The following is a 23,620-nucleotide window of genomic DNA, read 5'->3' on the forward strand; positions in this document are numbered from 1 at the left end:
AAGGTGTGCGAGGTGGTGTGTGGAGAGTGTGTGTTGAGGATGTATCCTCTGAGTCTGCAGTGACCTGTTCTCCCGCTGTTCTCCAAATTTCCCCCATGTACTCACTGCACCTGGACAGGTTACTTCTCTCTGATGCATCCTGTGTGTTTTCTTATCCACACAACGGCTCGCCGTCTCCCTGCTTCTATTACATACACTGTTATTTTCATTTGCTTCATTTGCATCTTTACACGGACAAGCACCAGTGAGAGTGAATGCTAGATTGCGCTGCAGTCCGTCTTGTAGACAAGGATGTACCTAACTGTGCCTGACACAGCTCAGTGGAAGGAGAACCAGTGATGCGATCCTGACAAGGTACCAGAGTTCTAGAAAGACGGAGCGCGAGGCAGAATGGCAGTTGTTGTGTATTTGTTGTAGATTCAGTGCTTGGATCAGATGACTTTTAAAATTCAATTTTAGAATAAAATCTTAAGGAAATAAGCTTAAAAAATTGTCAGTTTCTTACTCTTGACCCTCAACCATCCAGTTCCTGTCCCGGGAGACAGTCACTGGTTACCAGTTTCTTGTGTGTGTTTCCAGAGATATTCTATGTGTATCTGTATATACATATACACACAAATATGTGAAAATATATACACACACATACATACATGTATACAGATGCATTCTGCATATGCTGACCTTCACCTTGTTTTTCTCCCCTTTAAAAATGTGCCTTTGATATCATTCAATATAAACACATAAAGAGTTGCCATGTTCTTTTTTATAACTGCATAGTATTTCAGTTTGAATATACCATAATTTAACCCATCTCCTTTATCGGTGTACATTTAAGTTGTTTCTAATGTGTTGCTATTCCCAATAACGTTGCTATATACCACTGTCCGTCCTTCATTTAAACATGTATGAGGGCATCTCTAGGGGACATTCCTAGAAGTTGAGTGACGGAGTCAAAGCATAGGTGCATTTTGAATTGGGACAAATTTTGCTAAACTGCCCTCCATGCGTTTTCCTAAATCTTGATAGCATTGGCTTCTCACTCCTTTCCTTCCTGTCATCATCCTTAGGGGAATTGAAATTGTCAAAAATTCAGAAAAACGTGAAGCAGAACATACGAGAAAACATCTCCTTGTTCAGTTTGGGGATAGGATTTGATGTTGACTATGATTTTTTGAAGAGACTCTCCAACGAAAACCGTGGGATCGCGCAAAGGATTTATGGAAACCAGGACACTTCTGCCCAGCTCAAGGTAACTTTTTTTTCTGTTCTTTTTCACTTAAAATCATTCAACTAGCAATATCTGATGCCTAAGATGGCTGAATTTAAGTAAAAATTGTCATTATGTCAGTTATATTAGGTCACAAGAATCGGGGAAGTGTTCTATTCCTTTCTCATGCACCCCACCCCCACTTGTACACCTGCAGTAACAGTGAGATGAGAGGCGGTAAGGTGATGGATACCAAGTTCCCTACTCCCTGAACAGGTCTTGGGAGACACATCACAGCTTCTTGTGTCTCTCCAGTCCCGCTAAGCCATCGGTCCTCCTAATCGTCATGGGCACTGTTCTCCCTTTAAACTACATTGGCATCTTGGAAATCAACTTCTATAATGCAACACAAGTCAAACTATAGCCTGTACATTTCCTTAAATATAAAGGATATCAATTACTTGTTTATTTTGACTAAATGGACAAGAAAAAATGAAGGAGAAGAAGAATATACTTTACTCCACCCTCTGTCAGTACCATAGCAGGCACCATATTTAAACCTGGGGACAGGTAAGAGACAGGTTCTAATTTGGGGATATCCACCCAGCTGACTTATTATGAGAGTCCATGAGCTTTTCATGCTCGTCATAACAGAAAGAAAATGTGCTGGGCTCTGAAATCAAGAGTAATATTCTTAACAAAGTCTTGATCGTCTCTGTTTCAGTTCATTGAATAACTATGAGAATTTTCCATAGCTTTCCACAGAGATCCTGGGAGAATAAATTGAGCGATGTCTGCGAAACACTTGAAGAATCTCAGAGAAAAATGCTTTAGATCTATAAAGTGATATGAAAATAATGATTTCTCTGTTTTTTTCTATGAATTGTAGAAATTCTACAACCAGGTCTCGACTCCCTTGCTCCGGAATGTTCAGTTCAACTATCCCCAAACACCAGTAACAGATGTCACTCAAAACAGTTTCCATAACTATTTTGGAGGCTCAGAGATCGTGGTGGCAGGAAAAGTTGACCCTGATAAATTGGAGCAGTTACAGGGTATTATCACTGCAACTTCGGTACTTCTACTTATCTGCTTATTCTAAAAATACTAATTGTCCCCTTAGTATACGAGAGACATCTTGTATATTAACAGGCTGGTACTCTGAATTCCAAGAATCGTGTGGGTATAATAAAAGCAAAAAGCGAAAGGGAAGGCCTGAGAATATCTGTGCCATCTTCCCAACTATTGTGTAAATCCTGACCTTTTCCATCCCAAACTCTAGAGGTTGGCACTTACTTCCTCTCGTGTATTCTTTTGGGTTATTTTGCATTCCCCTTCCAGTTGCCTGCTACCCCGATTCACTCACAGTAGATCCTTTGGAAAATGTGAATTGATTAACTACAAATCTGCCCCACTGGTGTCTTTCAACTGAACCTTCCACTGTCCAGGCTAATGCAGAGTTAGTCTTGGAAACCCTGGCCGAGATGGATGGCTTGGAGGATTTTCTATCCAAAGACAAGCATGCAGATCCTGATTTCACCAAGAAATTGTGGGCCTATCTGACTATCAACCAACTTCTGGCTGAACGGTAAGAAGACCGTACACCACAGGGATTTGCAAAAGCAAAACACTTGCCTTGGATACTTGACATAATAGACCAAAAAAAAGAGTTTGGAACCAAGAAGGGCAGCAAATTATTACAGGGTTTGGAGTTTTCATTTCCACTGGTTTCAGGCAGTTTTAACTCAAGCTGGGTTCATTCTTTTTTCTCTTTTCTTGACATATAACATGCATACAATAAAGCATGTGAAGTGCATTCATTTTAAATGTACAGTTTAATGAATTTTTATGCACATCACCCACGTAATCAGCACCCTATCCAGACACGGAACAGTTCTTCCATTTCTGAAGTCTCCTTCATTCTCCTTTCCACTCAACACCCACCTCCCACCTCGAGTAGAAATCACTCTTTTGACATCTGTCACTATCAATTAGTTTTGTCTATGATGAAATTTCATATAATGATACAAACTGTATTTTTTGTTTCTGGCTTCTTTCACTCAATGTGATGCCCGTGAGATTCATCCATATCATTGCTATGGGTATCAGGAATTCATTTGCATTTACTCCTGAAAATAGATTATTGTCCAAAGAGAAATTTATGATTATGCAATTCTGATATCATGTAAGTAAGGGCTTCCTATAGGTACCCATTTCATCTCTGGCTTCTCAGCTGACTGGTATTTAAATGCTCCAATATAAAAACTATATTTCTAGAGTAATGTATGGTTCTTTGATCACGTGTATCAGAATTACAGGGGGGTGTTTGGATAAGAAAATTACTGTTCCCCAGCCCGCCTCCACCTATTCGATCAGATTCTTAGGAAGAGGGAGCAGGGTGGTGTGAACGGGGCTGGAAAAAATGAAATACAGCTGTATAACGGTGCTCAGAGAGAAAATCCTTAATGTCAGTAAGATTCTAAAACAGACACAAGTTTGTAAGCCGTGGCTTTAAAGTAAGTGAGAACTGTCCCTGCATCTTTACAGAGGCAACTGGGTGCATGTAAAGGTACATAGCAAATTGCTGCAGACGTTAAATATTGATTTTTAAAAAACAATCCCTGTAAAGTGGGTCAGTGGTTGCCAGGGAGCGGTGGGTGGAAAGGATGAACAGGCAGAGCACAGGGGATGTTTTAGGGAGGTGAAACTACTCTGTATGACACTATAATGACGGATACCTGTCATTATACATTTGTCCAAACCCATAGCATGTACAACACAAAAGTGAACCCTGGGTGATGATGACGTGTAGATGTAGATGTATCGATTGTAACAGATGTACAACTTCTAGTGGGAGATGTTGATAATGGGGGAGGTTGTCGGGTGGGGAAGGGGCAGGGAGTATACGGAAAAGCTCTACTTTCTGCTCAGTTTTGCTGTGAACCTAAAACTGCTCTCAAAAATAACTTATTTAGACTTGTTTCCAAGGGGGAGGGGGTCGGGGGAGGGGTGGAGTGGGAGGTTGGGGTGAGCAGATGTAAGCTATTACATCTGCTAAACAACAAGGTCCTACTGTATAGCACAGGGAACTATATTCAGTATCCTGGGATAAACCATAATGAAAAGAATATGAAAAAGAATATATATATATATATACATGACTGAAGCACTTTGCTGTACAGTGGTAATTAACACAGAGAACACTGTAAATCAACTATACTTCAGTTAAGAAAAATAATAATCTGTTTAAAAATTCCTTAGGACTGCATGGATAGACAAAATACTAAGCTTCATGAAGCCAGTTAATTCTGTTTTACCTCATGGTCCCCAGGGTCCCAGTTGGACCCAGAAGTGGTGGAGTTAAATCTAGTGATGCTGTCCAATGTCTCTGTTTCCTGAGTACAGGAGCCTGGCTCCTACAGCTGCTGTGAAAAGGAAAATTACAAAAACAATCCTGCAGATGTCTCTGGATCACCATATAGTGACCCCCCTCACAGCCTTGGTGATTGAGAATGATGCCGGGGATGAACGCATGCTGGCAGACTCCCCTCCACAAGACCATTCTTGTTGTTCAGGTGAGTCTGCCTACCTGGTGGAGAAATTTTTCATAAGATGTTACGGAAAAACCCAAACGAACTTTTTGGCCAACCTGATATTTTTTTATAAGCCTAAGCCCTGATAAGCCTTGTTGACATAGATAAAAGTAAACAGGAATGGAAAGAACTTGGTTACAGCAGTGGCAGTCACTTATCTGAACTTCTTTGAAGTCATATACAAAACTCATATAGAATCTAGTACTCAAAAAAGTATTTTTAATGGTCTATCAGATGACATGTCAGGCTCTTCTCCAATCCTGTTGAAAGCAAAGAATTGAAAACTGTCTCACTAACAAATAGATTTGTTTCCTAGACATTGGAGTTATTCCATTTTGGGGCACTACACCGATTTTCAAATGGACACTTAATTCCTGGGAGGTTTTTGGTGAGGCAGGCAGGAAAAAGGTGTGCCTTCCATTTCTAAACTAGGAGAAAGGGTCTTCTTGGGGAAAATATATATGGAAGCTAAGAAGCTCAAAATTGCCGTAAAAGCTATCCACGATCTCTGTGTTTCGTGGAATGTCCCAGGGTACACCCAAGGGCACGTGTGCCCACATTTAGAAGAGCTTGGTTTACTCATCTCTTCCTTCCTCCCTTTCTTAGGGACTGCTCCTGTTATAACAATCTTGAGAATGACCAGCATTCACTGGAGGGATCATTTTCTGCATTTTTAATTCTGTCCAAGTGAGATGCCAACTTTATGACAGTGGTCCAGGCTTCAGGAAACTCTTACTTCTGACTTCCAGTTACAATAGCCTGGAGCCTCACAGCTAAATTTATGCAGGGAGAAACTCACGCTAGATGACCTGGCATTTATAGGTGATTTTATATCCCCTGAATAAAATGCCTAGGTGAACTGGCATTTTTTTCTCAGAGACAAGGAGCTGACTGCATATCAGAAAGCCAAATGAATTTTTTTTTTTTTTTTTTTTTTGCGGTACGCGGGCCTCTCACTGTTGTGGCCTGTCCCGTTGCGGAGCACAGGCTCCGGACGCGCAGGCTCAGTGGCCATGGCTCACGGGCCCAGCCGCTCCGCGGCATGTGGGATCTTCCCAGACCGGGGCACGAACCCGTATCCCCTGCATCGGCAGGCGGACTCTCAACCACTGCGCCACCAGGGACGCCCCCAAATGAATTTTTTGCAACCAGTAGGGGATATTGGTTGGTTGGGAAACTAAATCGTTCAGATTGATTGTTTTGTTTTGTTTTCTTTTTTATTGAAGTATAGTTGATTTACAATATGGTGTTAGTTTCAGGTGTACAGCAAAATGATTCCATTTTATATATATATGTATTTTCAGATTATTTTCCATTATAGGTTATTATAAGATATTGAATATCGTGTTATACAGTAAATCCTTATTGCTTTCTGATTGTCATTTGGTGAGTAGATAGGAATAGATCCAAGAAGATGCCGTCCAGAGTCTGGCTGGACCTCATCTCCCCAGTTTATGGTGAAGGCACAAGGTCCTTCCCCAACCTCTGAGGGCTGGTTCCTCCTACTACAGACCCTAGCCCAGGACCCAGACTCTGCAGAGAAGCCTACAGCAGGCCCTCACAGCATGATGACAGAAGGAGCTGGAAGATAGAGAACTCAGGAATAAAAATAATGGGAGAAAACCTTAGCTGAAAACCTCTGGGGTCTGTCTGCATAAAACAGATTCTTGATATTGTAAGCAATGTCCATGGAAAAGTAAACCTGGAAACTAATGGATACAGTTTTTTCTATGCAGGTGCCCTGTATTATGGCAACAGAGTTGCTCCAAATTCATTCCCACCTTGGGTGAACCCTTCACCGACACCAATGGTCCCAATGCCTGCAGTTGGTGCTCCAGTGCTTGAGACAACCCCTCCTCCACACGTGATGAGAGGTAAGGGAACTTCCACAATGCTTCCACATCCCAGATCTCAATTGGACCATAATGCCATGGAGCATTGGTATACGTTTAAAAAATCCTGGTAAAACTGGAAGCCTTCTATAGGCATTGTTGCCTTCCATGGAAAGAAGATGGCCCCATGTATTAGTCAGCTTGGGCCACCAAAACAAAATACCATAGACTGGGTGGTTTAAGCAACAGAAGTTTATTTCTCCCAGTTCTGGAGGCTGGGAAGTCCAAGATCAAGGTGCCAGCAAGGTACATTTCATTTTCTTCGTTTGTAGGGAGCACCTGTCTTCCTGTGTGTTCACATGGCCCCTTTGTGTATGCACTGGAGAGAGAGATAGAGGGCAGGCTCTCCAGTGTCTCTTTTATAAGGGCACAAATCCCATCATAAGGGTCCCACCCTCATGACCTTCATCAGCTCCCAAGGCCCCACCTCTAAACACCATCGTGTTGGTGGTTACAGCTTCAACATATGAATTGGGGGGGGGGACAACACATTCCATAGCACCCCATTTCCAACTGTACAAGGCAAACCCTCTGGGATGGAAGAGATGCACCTCTCGTGTGGGGAGGGCCAATGTGTGTCAATGGAAAGGACATCTTCTTTGGAGATTGTTCATGACACTCATTTGAACTTAAGTTACTTAACATTTCTGCACTTCACTTCCTTCATTTTGAAAACAGGCATCATGATACTTGCGTAGCTGTAAGTACGTATCATGCTGTAAGCTACTTACACAGCTGTCGATTAAATGTGTAACCATCTTACAGAGCTGGCATGTTAGAGTCACTCAATAAATAGGTGTTTTGTTTGGTTTTGGCCGCACCATGCAGCATGTGGGATCTTAGCTCCCCCGACCAGGGATCAGACCTGTGCCCCCTCCAGTGAAATCACAGAGTCTTAACCACTGGGCCACCAGGAAAGTCCCTAAATAGGTGTCATTATCAATTTTATAATCAAAAATACTTGAATGTTGTTTCCTATATAACTGCATTATCATACATTATTTTGTGAGGTTGTTTGTTAATTTGCTTACTTGATTTTAATCAACAGCATATTTGAAAATCCTAGTTTTGCTCAGCATTTAAAAATCTTTCTACCAGTGGTTTCAGTGGCAGGCATGGGTAGCAGATGCAATCGTGTGAAAGCCAGGAAAATGAATTTCCTCACGAGGGTCCTGGCAGCTGCAGCTGGCTTCCTTGTGCAGATTCTTTCTTTGCCTTCTGGTCGTCAACCTCTGCAGGGTCTTATTTCTCAACCAGAGAGAGGGGCTGCCTGGGGGAAATAGGAAACTATCTTCTCTCCTGTTCCTGGTCTGCACTATGCCTTTCAGTGAAAGGGATTTCCACTGCCTACCCATTGGCTGGTCCCATGTAGAAACCTTGTGTCCCTTTTCTGCCTTTTACTTAGGAGTAAATTTCAACATTCGAAGAAGGAGCACATCCCTCTCCCTCTTGGAAGGTCCAAAGTACCAGCTTAACTCGGGTGGTTTGCAGTTTAAATATCAGAGTAGCTTCTGGTGTAGCTTCTTAGAAATGTGCTGCTTTTCTAGTCTGTTTGGAATGTAAGACTCTTCTATCCAGAAATCCTCAGAACTGATTTCTCAGGACTGTACACCTACCACTCACCTGACATAGAATTATAACAGAGAGAACACAGCAAGGACTTTGGGTATTTATGATATCTTTAAATATCTTTAATAAGTATCTTGATAGAGATATTTTAAAACATCCCACCTCTACGACTTAGCTCTGAAATTGTTATTTGGGGGCCCAAAGTGATCTTCTTCTTCACCCTTTCATTGGTGGTGATGCTTCAGACAGAGGACCCTCCACTCCCCTCCCACATCACCTCCAACTATGGAGCTTTGGCGAAGGGCTCTGCATGTGACTCTCAGAAGTGACAGCCTCGTAAAGTGGCACATGAGGAGGGAATCTATATGTCCAAGGTTGCTGTGCTTGCACAACAGCCATTTTTACTATGTGTTTCCAACGAGTGGCTTCTGAGAGGAAGATCTGATTGCAGTGACAAGTTCATGAGTCACTTAAACTGTTCCTTTGCAAAATAAAACTTTCAGAGAAACATGTAGAGCCCGAGCCAATTTCTTTTGAAGTGTTCTTCTCAGTAAGAATGCAGTGCTTGCTCCGAGTTTCTTGTCTCTGCTGTATGAGGCAACCAAAAAGGACAAGGTCTTGAGAATCAGACAGTTCTGGGGTCAAACTCTGCCCCCATGACCTTGGCCTGGACACTGAAACATCTACAGGTCTCAGCCCACCTTCAAAATGGGGATGATAATAACCTGCAAGGTGGTTCTAAAGTAGGTTCCTGGTTCCTAGGAGAAGCTCGGTAAATGCTGGCTAGTCTTACACCCATTAACCCCAGGTCCTCAATCTCCCTCCAACCTGATCAGAATGGAAGGCTGCACAGACTAACTTCAGTATGATCTTCTGTTTCTGGTAGACGTCTATCCACTCATTACGGCAGTACTGATTCGCTGCTGCTCACCAGTTCTGATGGATGGGATTTAGGTTCATCAAAATGGCAAAACCCATCATTATCTTTAATAAAAGCAATTTCCTTCAAGCCAAGTGATCTCAAAACACCCTATTTGTGTAGAGGAAAGAAGAGGCTATCATAATACGATGACTTTTTTGATGAAAAAAACAAAGAGCTGGGAACCTTTGTTGAGTGTTTTAATGATGCCCTCTCATGCCCAGCTCCTACACTAAATCAATTAACCAAGTATTTATTGACTACAGAGCATGACCTTGGTGGTGTGAGGGGTGCAAAGAAGTACAAGATTTTGTTCCAGTTCTGGATGAGTTTATCCTCCATTTCAAGTTCCCAAACACACACTTGAAGGAGCATATCAGGATGGTTGGGAGAATAGGCATGTAATCAAACGGCGTGGCTTTGCGTCATAACTCTGCCACTTATTAACGCTGTGATGTGACCTCGGGCAGGTCACCTGTCCTCTGCAGGACTGCGGTGAGAATTAGTTAATATTTGCAAAGAGCTTTGTGATAGCATCTAGAAAACAGCAACCTCTCAGACATTTGTTAAAGCACGGTAAGGAACAATTTATTCATGATGGGTGTAGGGACCACTGCATTGGGGTATTGCAGTGCAGGAGGGAGATAAGACTCAACTCTGAACACACCATGGGAAAGTGGGAATTTACAGACAAAAACCAGGCTGAGGTCAGTAAACGGAATATTACTAAGAGGAAACATCAGTGGAAAGGGGGGGTTCTGGTTAAACTAACCTAACAGGATTCTTGCTGAAGGCAGGCCAGGTAATCAGACCTCACTTGAGGTTGGTGGGGGGAGGAGGGACCTGAAGAGATATCAAGGGTGATCAGATTTGGAGGGTGGGGGATTCTAGCTAAACCTACTTAGTAGGATTTTTGCTAAAATTAGACAATGCCGAGAGGAACATGGAAGTCCAAAAGTTGAGGTCAAACTTGAAGAGTTCAGGGAAGCCTGAGTAGAGTTAGTCCCAGGAGTCTTTGTCACTCCTTCATTAAATTGTTTCTCTCTTGAAGGTAAAGACCATGACTTATTTATAGCTACACCAAGCGTTGCATAATTCAGACTTTTGCACATGGTTTGGTTTTTTTCTTACCAAATATTTGTTGAATGGGTAAACAAACAAACAAAAAAGATCAGCCAGAATAATGGTGTCTAGTAACAAAGGAGTACTTTCTTGGGAATAGCTTGATCCTTCATTGCTCTTGGAATTGATCAATATTAATCTGTATGCCAAAAGGTAATATTATGTCTTTTTTATTTTTATGCACTGTGCATGACTACTTAAAAATACAGGTATTTTACCTATCTATACACACAGTCACTGTATATACGCATACGTAGTGCATTTGTAGTATATACTATACATATAGTGTGTATGCTTGTGTTTCTTATTCCTAATGTCTTTCTTCTCATTTTTTTCTCTCTAGCCTAGAATATATGTGACAGCTACAAAACGAGTATACATTATATTTGTAAGATAACCTAGAACTCTGACGGCAGCTCCATGAGGAAGGGACAGTGCTTGGACCACTGGGTCCCTGGTGCCTAGAACAGTACCTAGCATATAGTAGGAGCACAATAAACATTTGTTGTTGTGAAATTAAAGATGTTCAGGAATAAAATACTGTTCAAATTAATCTTCCTTTCTATGATTTTGTTTGTTTTCATTTTCTTTGTATATTTTCCAGTTGAAAATGACCCACACTTCGTCATCTACCTACCAAAAAGCCAAAAGAATATTTGTTTCAATATTGACTCAGAACCTGGAAAAATCCTCAACCTTGTTTCTGATCCAGAATTAGGTAAAATAAAAAGATATTATATTAGAATTAGACTACTAGATCATGGTCATTCTTCACTGTCACTACCTGGGATTTCTTTCTTTCCTACCTTAATAAAATCTTATATATATATATATATATATATATATATATATATATATATTTCAAACTACTCTTTTCAAACTCTGATAGTGAGAAATGGATTATAAATATATTCCTAACTATTTGAACTATTCTAGATAAAATACTCTGAGTATGAACTAGCAGAACTTGTGATATGATTAATTTAAACCATAATAAAATAGTTATAAAATGAGAATTATAGAGGAAAAAAATATTATGTAAATCCTGAAGCTAAATAAAAAAATAATTTTCCCATTCTGTCAAGTTTTATAAATTTGAATTATGGTGCCCACATGTGCAAAAAAAAAGAAAGAAAGAAAGAAAGAAAAAGAGCGCACAAGAGAGAAAAAAACATTTTTTTTCCTTGCAGGGATTTTGGTCAATGGACAGCTCATCGGTGCCAAGAAGCCCAAGAATGAAAAACTAAGCACCTATTTTGGGAAACTGGGATTTTATTTCCAACGTGAGGACATGAAAATAGAAATCAGCACTGAGACCATCTCCCTGAGCGGGGACTCTCGAACATCTGTCTTGTCCTGGTCCGACACGGCCCACGTCCTTAACCAGAGGCAAGTACAGTTACATCTGAATTAGGGCGTATCCTTGACACGTGACTACATCAACAAATCCAGACATGCGTGACACAAACATAAAACTCAAAATCGTCATTTTAAATGTGAAGAAGTCAAGGTTCAGAAAAAATTTTGTTACTTCCTGCCCTGCTCCTGGCAGTAGAGTCTATGTGTTTTGGTCACAGTGTGTCTCAGTGCTAGCCTGGCGCCTGGCATACAGTAAGCACTCAATAAGTACATGTTGGACGTGTGAATGAATCCATCAACTGAAATCCAGCCCAGTGTGTCAGAGTGCTCAGAAACACTATGATTTTGTCCTACGAGTAATATCTTCCCATTAGTATCTGTTCATTGTTGATACGGAAACGTATACATTGACAGAATTTCAGCGCTGGGAGATAAATCAACGTTCTGTGGCCAAAATGTCGTAAAGCTCTTAGAAAACTGGGGGGATTGTACGGGGCAGAGTGAAGTCATATTAGGGGTGGGAGAGGAATGACATTCTAAAACGAGTCTGTTCTGGAATCGTTAACTCCTTTTTGACTTCCCACCAGGGTGCTTGTCTCGGTGAAGAAAGAGAAAACTGTGACTATCACCCTGGATAAAGAGATGTCCTTCTCTGTTTTACTTCATCGCGTTTGGAAGAAGCATCCGATCAATGTCGACTTTTTGGGGATCTACATCTCCCCCACAAACAAGTTTTCTCTTAATGTACACGGGTTGATAGGTAAAGTGTCCGTGGACCGTCTGACAGGTTTGGGACTGACCACCCTAGGTCTCGAGCAACTTTGGCTCAAGGTTAGAACATTTGGTTAGAATGTGGGAAAGTGACAGGTATGGACTCAATCGTTCAGGGAGGACCCACACCCTGGTCTTAATTTATGAAGGTGCCTGAGTGACACACAAAGAGGTCAGTGTCATTGACAGAGTGTAACATTTACCGTTGCTCGCGGTTTCCATAGAAACATGAGACACAGCTCACCATGCAAGGCCACGGGGAGGCTAGGTTTGGGTCAGGAACCAGAAGCAGGAGCAGGAGATAGGTCCAGGCCAGAGCCTTTACTGGGGTTTCTGTGGCAAAGACAGGACAGAGCAGGGTAGTTTGGGGTTGGCTGGCTTAATAATTTCAGTGGGCACTGGGCTACAGGTGGTCTTTCCTTGCCTGGCACCTGGCCCTGGAATGATTCCTTCTGGGGCTCCCAGGCCAGAGACAGGAGGCCGGCTCTGGCTTGGTTCATTTGCAGATCCCCGCCATGCTCCTGGCTGAGTCCTTTGCTCTCTTCCAGAATTGGCTTTCCCAGGGAGGGGCAGTCTCTCCCCAGCCAGACGGAGTTTTTAAGATGTCAAAACATCATAATATACAGAGAATAAAAAACAAGATTCCTACAACCCAACACAGCAGTGCAGGGCAACTCGTAATGCTATAGCTGGGACTATTTGCTGCTCCAGACAAAGTTGTCCAGGGCTGGGATTTCATCACATACTGGGCAAATTAAGAGAAGGGATGGATACAGTGTAAGTTTTATGCTGAAGATTTTTTTCTCACTGAAGAGAAGCGAACTGGTTTAGGAAGTCTGTGATAACAAGCAGGGCGTCCAGGTCAACCTTCCCTACTTTTTAATTTTATTTTTTTTTTTTCGGTACGCGGGCCTCTCACTGTTGTGGTCTCTCCCGTTGCGGAGCGCAGGCTCCAGACGCGCAGGCTCAGCGGCCATGGCTCACGGGCTCAGCCACTCTGCGGCATGTGGGATCTTCCCGGACCGGCGCACGAACCTGTGTCCCCTGCATCGGCAGGCGGACTCTCAACCACTGTGCCATCAGGGAAGCCCCCCTACTTTTTAAAGAACGGTGGCGATTTAAGCATACTATATAGTGTCACAAACCAAACGTGTTTCTAGATTTGAGCTGTACTCTCAGGTGCTGACCTTTACCCCCACCATCAGAGTGTTCGATTTTACTTGGGGTCCAGTTGATCAGACTCATATGTCAAATGACATATGAGTGAGCAGCATGGATTTGCCCTCAGGAAGAACCCATCCCCATCTGCATCCTTTTCCTCTCAGTACATCTGTCTACCCCAGAAAGTCTAGATGGGGGAACCAAAATGCAGCTTGGATCACATGACCAGCCTGTCCTTTTGTCTTCCCTTGAGTTACATGTAAATAAGCGTCTGGGCTTTGTTTCATAGGCCAGTTCATGTATGAGCCAAAGATACATATCTTCAATGAGCGACCAGGAAAGGACCCTGAGAAGCCAGAGGCAAACATGGACGTGAAGGGACAAAAGCTGATTGTCACCAGGTATGTCTCGGATGCATATACTACGAGAACAAAAAGGGCTCCTGTTAGGATTGGACTCACGGCCACATAGAAGAACAAGAAAAGCCATTTCAAGCTTTACCTGTGTCACACTAAACAGTTCACCAGGAAGAGACACATACATGGCATTGGCATAAGGACACTGCACGGAGTCCATCCGAAATGCAAAAAATGACCAGGTACATAAGTATGTACCATCAAATGCCAAGATTAATTAATCTACTCTTCTCACCTTCGTACATTAGATGCCATACGGCCACAAGCTGGATAATTGAAAAAGCAGATCAAAGGAAGAAATCATAAAAATACCTACTCGCCTTAGTGCTAGCGAAAGAATGTGTAGATTTTTACTTAAGCCTAGAGCTTTCTTTTTGAGTACTTATCCACTGAATGCATGTTTGTGTTTGAATCTACTGAATACATCTTGGTGTAGCTTTTCTTCCATAAACCGTATCCGTATGCTTCATTTTGAAGTGAGAACATAGATACCTGTAAAGCACCCTGAGTTTAAACTTTTTACACGTCTTTTTCATTTTTCCCAGTCTTTACAGTTGTCTCACCCAGGCCTAATTTGGTATCATATTAAAGAATTCGGGGCCTTTTTAGAGTTTTTACAAAGCAGCCAACTTTGCTCGATGAGAAATGACTCTTTTGGCACACGAATGTCATTGGCTTCCATGTACTTCATTAAACCATAAAATTACAACAATTAAGCCATAAAATTACAATAATCATTAAGCCATAAAATTACAACAGTAAAAGTTACCACAGAAATAGATTTGTGAACTGAAACTGGACTCTTAGTGAGTATACTTCTCAACTAGTATGGGTTTACCAGAGATCAGTGAGTTACCACTGGGCGTCAGTAAGCGTGTTTCATAGAAGCAACGCTGAGCACAGTTGATCACAGTAATAACAAGTTATCTGAGGTTGGTAAACACACATCTACTCTATGCTAATGACCAAAGGTAAAGGCTGGGCCCCATTTTCTTCTACTGCCAGCACCTCGTGACGCACAGCGGAAACTAACTCGACCAGTGGGCCACGCGCAAAGATGTATGTTTTAAAGCTCATTAATGGCAATACACCGTATAACTTCTTTACCCTTAAGACGAAAACCATGAATGTCTCTGGAACAGCCGGCGTCGCTCCTAAGTAGAACAGTCACCCCTGCAGTCAAGCTGAGACGCACCTCAGATTCATCCTGCAGGGAACCTGTGAGCTGGAGCTTCGTTTCCACCTTCTTTCCATTTGAACGTTATTTCCGCCTCACAGCCTCCCTGCAGTAGCCTCAGCTCCCCAGAGAGCACGATGGCTGGATCCTCTTCCAGCCTCATCAGATAAACACAAGACACCCAGGAAGTTGTGAGTTTCAGATACTTGGGACATACTTCTGTTGAAACATGAGCGGTGTTTATCTGAAATTCAAATTTAACTGGCATCCTGCATTGTTATTTGCTAAATCTGGCAGCTTCTTCCTTGCTCTGGGCTAATTTGGAGACTATACCAGCCCTAGGCAACCTTGAGGACATAGGCCCCAGCCAGTTCCCACTGCTCCCTTGTCCCTTTCCCCATGTCCAGAAAGAGGACTGCCTCAATACATGGGCCTCCCCTCCAAGGCAGCAGGGAAAAAGTAAAAAAGGAAAGTTAATTTGCACTCTTTACCTTCCTGGAAAAGTCCATATTGGTCAATCTCTAGCAGGTTATTTGAATTTCTAAGGACACACTGCTTATTGTCTGTCTTTCTAAACCAAGCCCCTGACTCTGGTGCTTTGTATGACTTGGGGAAGACTTGGGGAATGGGGATGGGGCACGGGGGTGTTAGCAGATACGGTGCTAGAAGGGGGCAGAAAACAGAGAGGGAGAGTGTGTCTTCTTTCTAGATACATAGGCTGGCCACGCCTGGTCTGTGTCCTGACCACGCCCACTGTTCTCCCTGCAGAGGCCTGCAAAAGGACTACCGGACAGACAGAGTGTTTGGGACCAACGTTCCTTGTTGGTTTGTGCACAACAGTGGGAAAGGCTTCATCGACGGACATTACAAGGACTACTTTGTGCCTCAGCTCTACAGCTTTCTCAAATGGCCTTGAAAAGTTTATAGTTGGGGAAATTCTATGTATAAATATACATTTTTTCCCTGCCACCTTTGCAGTCGTTCTTGAGTTTGAATAATTAAAAACTAACCAGATATCATGGTGGTTTATAAAACCTGTTAACACACCTGAAGAAAATACTTTGCAAAGAAGTTTTAGGATGTTGTTACGTTTTCAGATGGGAAGGTTTGTTAATCGAGGTCGTGCAGAGGAGGGCTGCATTGGTGAGTCAAGCTGCCGTCCAGACGGAGTCCTGGGTTTGGCATTTACTGTAAGGACTTCACTGTTTTTAGTGTTAGGTCCTCAACCTTGCAACTGAATACATTATTACACTGTCAGTTACATGGGAAATTCAATTATGAGGTTATTTGGTGAACTTGGAGTAAGAACAGGGGAAGTCACCTATCTTAATTGTTTTGTAGTTATATATATATATGAATATAAAGCCCTGTCACCCTCTGTAGGGATAACCTTGCCAAGGTACCTATGATGCCCATGATGCTTTGCCAAAATTCCTTCCTTAGTGTTGGCCTCAGAGACCCATTTTAGTCCAAGAAGCCTGTATTAGGATTCTCCTAAGAGAACTAGTAGGATAGCCATATCATATATACACACATATATAAACGTACACACCTATACAGTTGGCCCTTGACCAATGTGGGGCTTAGGGCTGCCAAAATCCCACACAGTCGAAAATCAACAAACTTTTATCTCTGTCTCAAAGACAAAGGAATTGATAGATGATTTAATCAAGGGCAGGAAACTGAGACAGTATAGAACAGATCAGGACTCAAACCCTAGTTTTTTTTTGTTTTGTTTATAAATTTATCTTTTACTTATATTATTTATTTTTGGCGGTGTTGGGTCTTTGTTGCTGTGCATGGGCTTTCTCTAGTTGCGGTGAGCAGGGGCTGCTCTTTGTTGCGGTGCGCGGACTTCTCATTATGGTGGCTTCTCTTGTTGCAAAGCACAGGCTCTAGGCGCGTGGGCTTCAGCATTTGTGGCACGTGGCCTCAGTAGTTGTGGCTCATAGGCCCTAGAGTGCAGGCTCAGTAGTTGTGGTGCATGGGCTTTGCTGCTCCGTGGCATGTGGGATCTTCTCGGACCAGGACTCGGACCCGTGTCCCCTGCATTGGCACGTGGATTCTTAACCACTGCGCCACCAGGGAAGTCCTCAAACCCTAGTTTTTTGATTCCACATACTGTGATCTCTAATTAAATACAAACTTTTCCCCATACTTAGTTAATTTTAAAGATCTGTAAAATGAAACAACAGGTGCTATATTTGTTTTTTAAAAATCCACATACAGGGGCTTCCCTGGTGGCGCAGTGGTTGAGAGTCCGCCTGCCGATGCAGGGGACACGGGTTCGTGCCCTGGTCTGGGAAGATCCCACATGCTGCAGAGTGGCTGGGCCCGTGAGCCATGGCCGCTGAGCCTGCGCATCTGGAGCCTGTGCTCCACAACGGGAGAGGCCACAATAGTGAGAGGCCCACGTACCGCAAAAAAAAAAAAATCCACATACAAGTGGTCCCATGCAGTTCAAACCCATGTTGTTCAGGGGTCAATCGTATATATATATATATATATATATATATATATATATATATGAAGAGATTTATGGAGGCTGGTGCAAGTCTGATCCATTATCATTCTGTGCTTTCCTTTGTTTATAACTTTCCTTTAAATCTATTCTGAAAATGGATATATGTTCAAAGGCCAAAGTGATGAAATTGCACTTAAAAAATTTTAAGGTACATTTTTATGAAGCTTTTGCTCCATAATTTGGTTAAAACAATTTTTCATTTTAGAAAGTAGACAAAACTACCTCTTTTTGGACATACCCAACCAATATTTGAGAAAGCAAGTGATCATCTTTTGACATAATTGCAAAATATTAAACATGTGATTATTTCTATAATTTCCAAGATAACCTCAGTTCTGAAGAGGTAAATAGCATTGTCTTTTAGTTTCATTCCTCTATAAAAATTGGTCACCTATGATTTTTTTTAAAATCTATTACATCTTTTCTATCCCTATTTCAAAAATACTAATCTTAAAATGCTAATATTCAACACAAACTTCAAAAGTGGGTTCGTATACTGGTTACTTTGTAAAAAATTTTGACCTTACAGCTACCTTTAGCTATATAAGGTTAGATCTATTCCCAGTATTTTACATGTGCTCAGTAGTTTTAAAAATAATGATGAAAATCTTGGGGTGTAAATTTACATGCAGAGTACTGAGCAACACAGTCCTAGCAAAAGAAACGATTTAAAATCAAACCCATGTTATTCAAATTATCAAAACTTTTATTAATAGCTGGTGTTTTAAAATTCATTTCCTGTAAAAAATAACCTTATTAATACTGTTCACATGTGTCCCTCTTGAGACCAGAAAATTGCCTTCTCTATATAATTAATTTTGAATTATAAGGGAATAATCAATTTTGAATTTCAAATGAAGAAACCAAATTAATGGGAATCATTGGAAAAGAAGGAACTATTCCACTGTCTGCCTCTTGGTTAGTTCTGAAAGTATTATGCTCTCAGTGATGAAGAAAAACAAGTTGACAATTATCTATGCTTATTCGTTGAACACCTTGGAACCCATTGGTAATTGATCAATATTTAATTTTGTATAAAGCTGGGGTAGTACAGGGCTGGTATTTGTCATATTCCTCTTTAGGATAAAAGTAGCCTATCTTCAAAGCTTTCTATAAGTATCAATCTAAACAGTTCCCATTAAACCAATTAGATATGTATGTCTTATTGTCAGAACCGTCAGGAAAATAAGAGCCTTTGTTTGAGAAACAAGACTGCGTTCAGGTCATACTTCTTTCGTAAGTTTGTTTGTTTGTGTTTTTAAATATCTGAAAATTAAACAAGGCTTCTTAGAGTCGGAAAATTGGCAATCCAAAGAAATAAGTTAAAAAAAAAAAGGGAATTAGAGAGTGTCTCTATGTGTAGTAAAAATGAACTATAAATCAGTAGTTATTTTAGTACCTAATGGTATGAGGTCCTATGCAAGTCATTCTACTTGCTTTAAAGGATCGCTTAATACCATAAGGAGGAACATCTTCTCTTCAGACTTATCCCAATCGAAAGAGCTGTAAGTGACTCCAAAGACCCAGTAAGATGAAAGTAGAAATTACCTGGCTGCCTAGATATATAAAAATGCTTATATGCTGTAATAATTTAGTAGTCTTATTCCTTTCTTAACACTTTTTCAGGGAATTCCCTGGCAGACCAGTGGTTAGGGCTCAGCAGCCGTGGTTCGGGTTCAAACCCTGGTCAGGAAAGTAAGATCCCGCAAGCGGCAAGCATGAGGCATGGCAAAAAAACCAAACCAACAAACAAAACAGAACAAAACACTTTTTCACACTGGCAAAGTCTACATGGGTGACTTTTTCTGAAATATCCATGTGAGAGAAAGAAAAGTCAAGGACGCTTCCTTTTAATGGTATAGTGATTCAATTACCCAGTTAACGTTTCTGGGGTCACTTCAGTCTACCTAATGACGAACTTACAACAAAGGCTGAGCCATATTCTAATCCTGTGATCCCATTTCACCGGAGTAGGAACTGAGGTATATACAGTTCCTACTTACGTTACGGGTAACAGTAACGGTCTCTCACTGCGGTATGTCAAAGTCAGGGCGGGTTTTTTTTCTTTTGGCTGCACCAGGTCTTAGTTGCGGCACGTGGGATCTAATTCCCTGACCAGGGATGGAACCCGGGCCCCCTGCATTGGGAGCGCAGAGACTTAACCACTGGACAGCCAGGGAAGTCCCAGGGCGGATTTTTAAATAGCTACTCCAAATTAGCTAATTTCTGTTTAGCGGCCAATCATTTCATTTGAATATCAATTCACTAAACATTGTCAATTCCTACACGACACCCATCTTGGGCCTACACCTGCTTCTCACCCTTTTATCTCCAGCACCTCCTGCGATCATTTACTTAGGGGAGGTGATTTAGTAAATGTTTGTTGAATAAATTCACTCAAACGTGTCAGCAAAAACTGATAGGCAGTTAGAAGTACACAAGGGTAAAAAGAGCAAATAAGGCAATGGGATCAGACGGCATTCCTAATGAAGAAAACTCAAGGAATTTGGTTTCCTAAGATATCAATGCCAATAATTTGACATGACCTCAAGCAAGCTGGTGAAAAAGAACAGCTTTCCAAAAACTGAGAAGCCACAGACAGAAAATATTTACAAAAGATATTATCTAAGACGATCATCCAAAATATACAAAGAACCCTTAAAACTCAACAGTAAGGAAGTGAATGACCCAATTTAAAAATGGCAAAAGACTTGAATAGACACGATATACAGATGGCAAATAAACATATGGAAAGACGCTCAACATCATATGTCATTAGGGATTGCAAATTAAGACAATGAGATACTACTACACACCTATTAGAATGCCAAAATCAAGACAACACTAAATACTGGCAAGGAGGTGGAGCAACAGGAACTCTCATTCATTGCTTGCAGGACTACAGAACACAACAGCCACTTCGGAAGTCAATCTTACCATTCAATCCAGGAACCACGCTCCTTGATATTTCCCCAAATGAGTTGAAAACTTACGCCTGCACAAAAATCTACACACGTAGGTTTATAGCAGCTTCATTCATAGTTGACAAAACTTGGAAGCAACGAAGATGTCCCTCAGTAGGTGAATGGATAAATAAACTGTGGTATATACAGATAAGGTGGTATTATTCAGCACTTAAAAAAAAAAAAGAGACATCAAGCCACGAGAAGACGCGTGGAGGAAACAAATGCATATTACCAAGTAAAAGAAGCCAGTCTGAAAAGGCTACATACTGTATGAGTCCAACTATCAGACATTCTGGGGAAGGCAAAACTATGTAGACAGTAAAAAGATCACTGGTTGCTGGAGGCAGGCAGGGGAGGGGGGACGAGCGGGTGGATGTTTAGACTGATGAACCTATTTTGCATGATACCACAATGGTGAACAGATTTCATTATAAATTAGTCCAAGCCCACAGCATGTACAATCCCAAGAGTGAACCCTGACGTCAGCTACGGATGCTTGGTGAGGATGACGTGTCCATGCAGGGTCATCAGTTATGACAGATGCACCATCTGGTGGGGGTGCTGATGGTAGGGAGGCTGTGGCTCAGGGGGCAGGGGGCACGTGGGAAATCTCTACACGTTCTGCTTAATTTTGCTGTGAACTTAAAATTGCTCTAAAAAATAAAGTCTTTTTTTTTTTTTTTTTTTTAAAAAGAATAGCTTACAATGCTTTAAAAAGAAAAAAAAAGTCAGGGAATTTCCTGGCGGTCCAGTGGTTAGGACTCTGCGCTTCTACTGCAGGGGGCCCGGGTTCAGTCCCTGGTCGGGGAACTAAGATCCTGCAAGCCATATGGCTCGGCCAAAAAAATAAAGAAAGAAAAGAAAATAGAGAAAAAAGTGTACATAAGACGTGATTTTAGGTGTCTGCAGTCACTCTGCTTAACATAACCATATTGGCCTCTAAAAACTTACAGGAAAAAAGGTTCTACAGTCTAGCATCATATTTTTGTGCTTCAGACTTTTTTCAATTAAGTTGACCTTCAATAATGCTACTTTATTTTATCCTGCGACAATTTCAGGAAGATGCTGGAGAAAAGAAACGGGGGTGGTAGGGATGAAACATGGTTTTCTAAGAAGAAAACCACTGAGTCGATTCCAAACTTACAGATTTGGGGGAGGCCTATGAAATTTGTCATGTTTTATTTCTCCACTATAATCAGGGAGAACCATTCCCCTTATGGAAATTCCTCAGGTCACAAACGCTCGCCCCCATTTACTGACACTATGCTCACTTCCGTTTATCAAACACCTACTAAGTGCTGGGCTTTACGTCTGACACTCCATATGCATTTTCTGTAGTTCTCACAACAACCCTGCCGGGACACACTATTTTTGACAATTTATACATTAAAAGCATTGAAATTCGAGAACATTAACTTTCCTGAGGTGACTTAGCTAGTGAATAGAACAGCCAAAATTCAACCTAAAGTCTGCCCAACTCCAAAACCCAGCTCCTTTCCCCAATACGATGCTGTCCAGCTATTTCGGAAACGCTTTAATTCATCCCATAACATTTTCTGTAAAGCTACTGACATCATCCTATTACTATTTCTTTCGCTGCCTCCTCTGTCTCTGTTCACCAGCAAATATTCTCCCGCCTTCTGATAATAGATTTATCACCCCTCCCCTAAGGGTGGGGTTCCAGAGGGATGGCCCATGGGTTGGAATACAATCCAAGTCTGGCCAGTCGGTAGTATTCCAATCCTTTTACTTGGAATGATCTGTCCCGGTGTGGATCCATAAGACTCAATCCCAGGTTTTTTGCTGGAACTGTGACAGAAGGGTAAGATGTAAACCTGGAGGCTGGAGATGCTGGCAGTCATCTTGTTGTTTTGAAAAGTACCTTGAATGAACCCAACACAGAAGCCAGAGATGACAGGGACCCAGCCCTAAATCTGGACTGCTTGCACCCTGAATCTCACTTGAATCGAGGGTCTGCTCCTTCGCAGTTATATGAACTATAAACTTCCTTTTTTTTTTTTTCCATAAGCAACTGTGAGGTGGGTTTCCTGTCTTTTGTATCCCTTCATAATACGCTGCCCTACTTATTTAAAAATGGAGAGCTCACCATTGCTGGCGGGACTGTAAAATGGAGAGCTCACCATTGCTGGCGGGATTGTAAAATGGAGAGCTCACCATTGCTGGTGGGATTGTAAAATGGCGTGGCCACTTTGGAACACGGCCTGGCAGCTCTTCAGAGGTTAAACATGGTATAACGTGAGTGAGTTACAGTATGACTGACTCCACTCCTAGGATCTGAAAACGTACGTTCACACAAAATCTTGTACACGAATGTCCACAGCAGCATTATTCATAATTGCCTCAAAGCGGAAACAACCCAAATCCAGCAACTGATGAATAGTTTTTTAAAAATGCGGTATACCCACATGATGGATAATTGTTCAATGAAAAGGAATGAGATAGTGATCCGTGCTACAACGTGGATAACCCTTGAAAACATTATGCTGTGTGAAAGAAGCTGGTCATAAAAGACCGCATATCGTATGATTCCATTTATATGAAATGTCCAAAACAGGCAAATACACAGAGATGGAAAGTAGATTAGTAGTTGCCAGGGGCTGGGGAGAGAGGGGAGGTTAGGAGTGACAATGGATACAGGGTTACTTTCGGGGGTGATGAAAATGTTTCAAATTAGATAGTGGTGGTGCTTGCACAACTTTGTAAATATTCTAAATACCACTGAAATGTCCACTTTAAGTGGGTGAGATTGTATGGTGTGTGAATTATATCTCAATAAAGCTGCTATTCAATTTATAGTTTGACTCTTTAAAATGTAATTATATTTACGGTTCAACTTTACTACTTTACTGATGAAAATAGAAATTTAGAGTATATGAAGGATTTCCTCTAACTATATGATTCTAAATTGTCCTATATAAAACAC

The 23,620-nt window shown here is 41.6% G+C and overlaps 1 protein-coding gene across 2 annotated transcripts in view; it reads left to right on the forward strand.

Moving 5' to 3' along the window:
• ITIH2 (inter-alpha-trypsin inhibitor heavy chain 2) overlaps window positions 1-16,155 on the forward strand; it is a 37,625-nt gene extending 21,470 nt beyond the window's left edge. For both annotated transcript variants that reach the window (XM_065870965.1, XM_065870966.1), the window contains 10 exons: window positions 1,068-1,249; window positions 2,097-2,282; window positions 2,656-2,795; window positions 4,613-4,782; window positions 6,537-6,674; window positions 10,907-11,020; window positions 11,493-11,691; window positions 12,249-12,421; window positions 13,883-13,994; window positions 15,955-16,155. In XM_065870965.1, coding sequence (XP_065727037.1) covers window positions 1,068-1,249; window positions 2,097-2,282; window positions 2,656-2,795; window positions 4,613-4,782; window positions 6,537-6,674; window positions 10,907-11,020; window positions 11,493-11,691; window positions 12,249-12,421; window positions 13,883-13,994; window positions 15,955-16,102 — 1,562 coding nt within the window. In that variant the 3' untranslated portion in view covers window positions 16,103-16,155. The remainder of the gene's footprint in view (window positions 1-1,067; window positions 1,250-2,096; window positions 2,283-2,655; window positions 2,796-4,612; window positions 4,783-6,536; window positions 6,675-10,906; window positions 11,021-11,492; window positions 11,692-12,248; window positions 12,422-13,882; window positions 13,995-15,954) is intronic.
• Window positions 16,156-23,620: the final 7,465 nt, after the last annotated feature.

This window comes from Phocoena phocoena, chromosome 2 (assembly GCF_963924675.1).
Source record: "Phocoena phocoena chromosome 2, mPhoPho1.1, whole genome shotgun sequence".
Taxonomy (NCBI): Eukaryota; Metazoa; Chordata; class Mammalia; order Artiodactyla; family Phocoenidae; genus Phocoena; species Phocoena phocoena.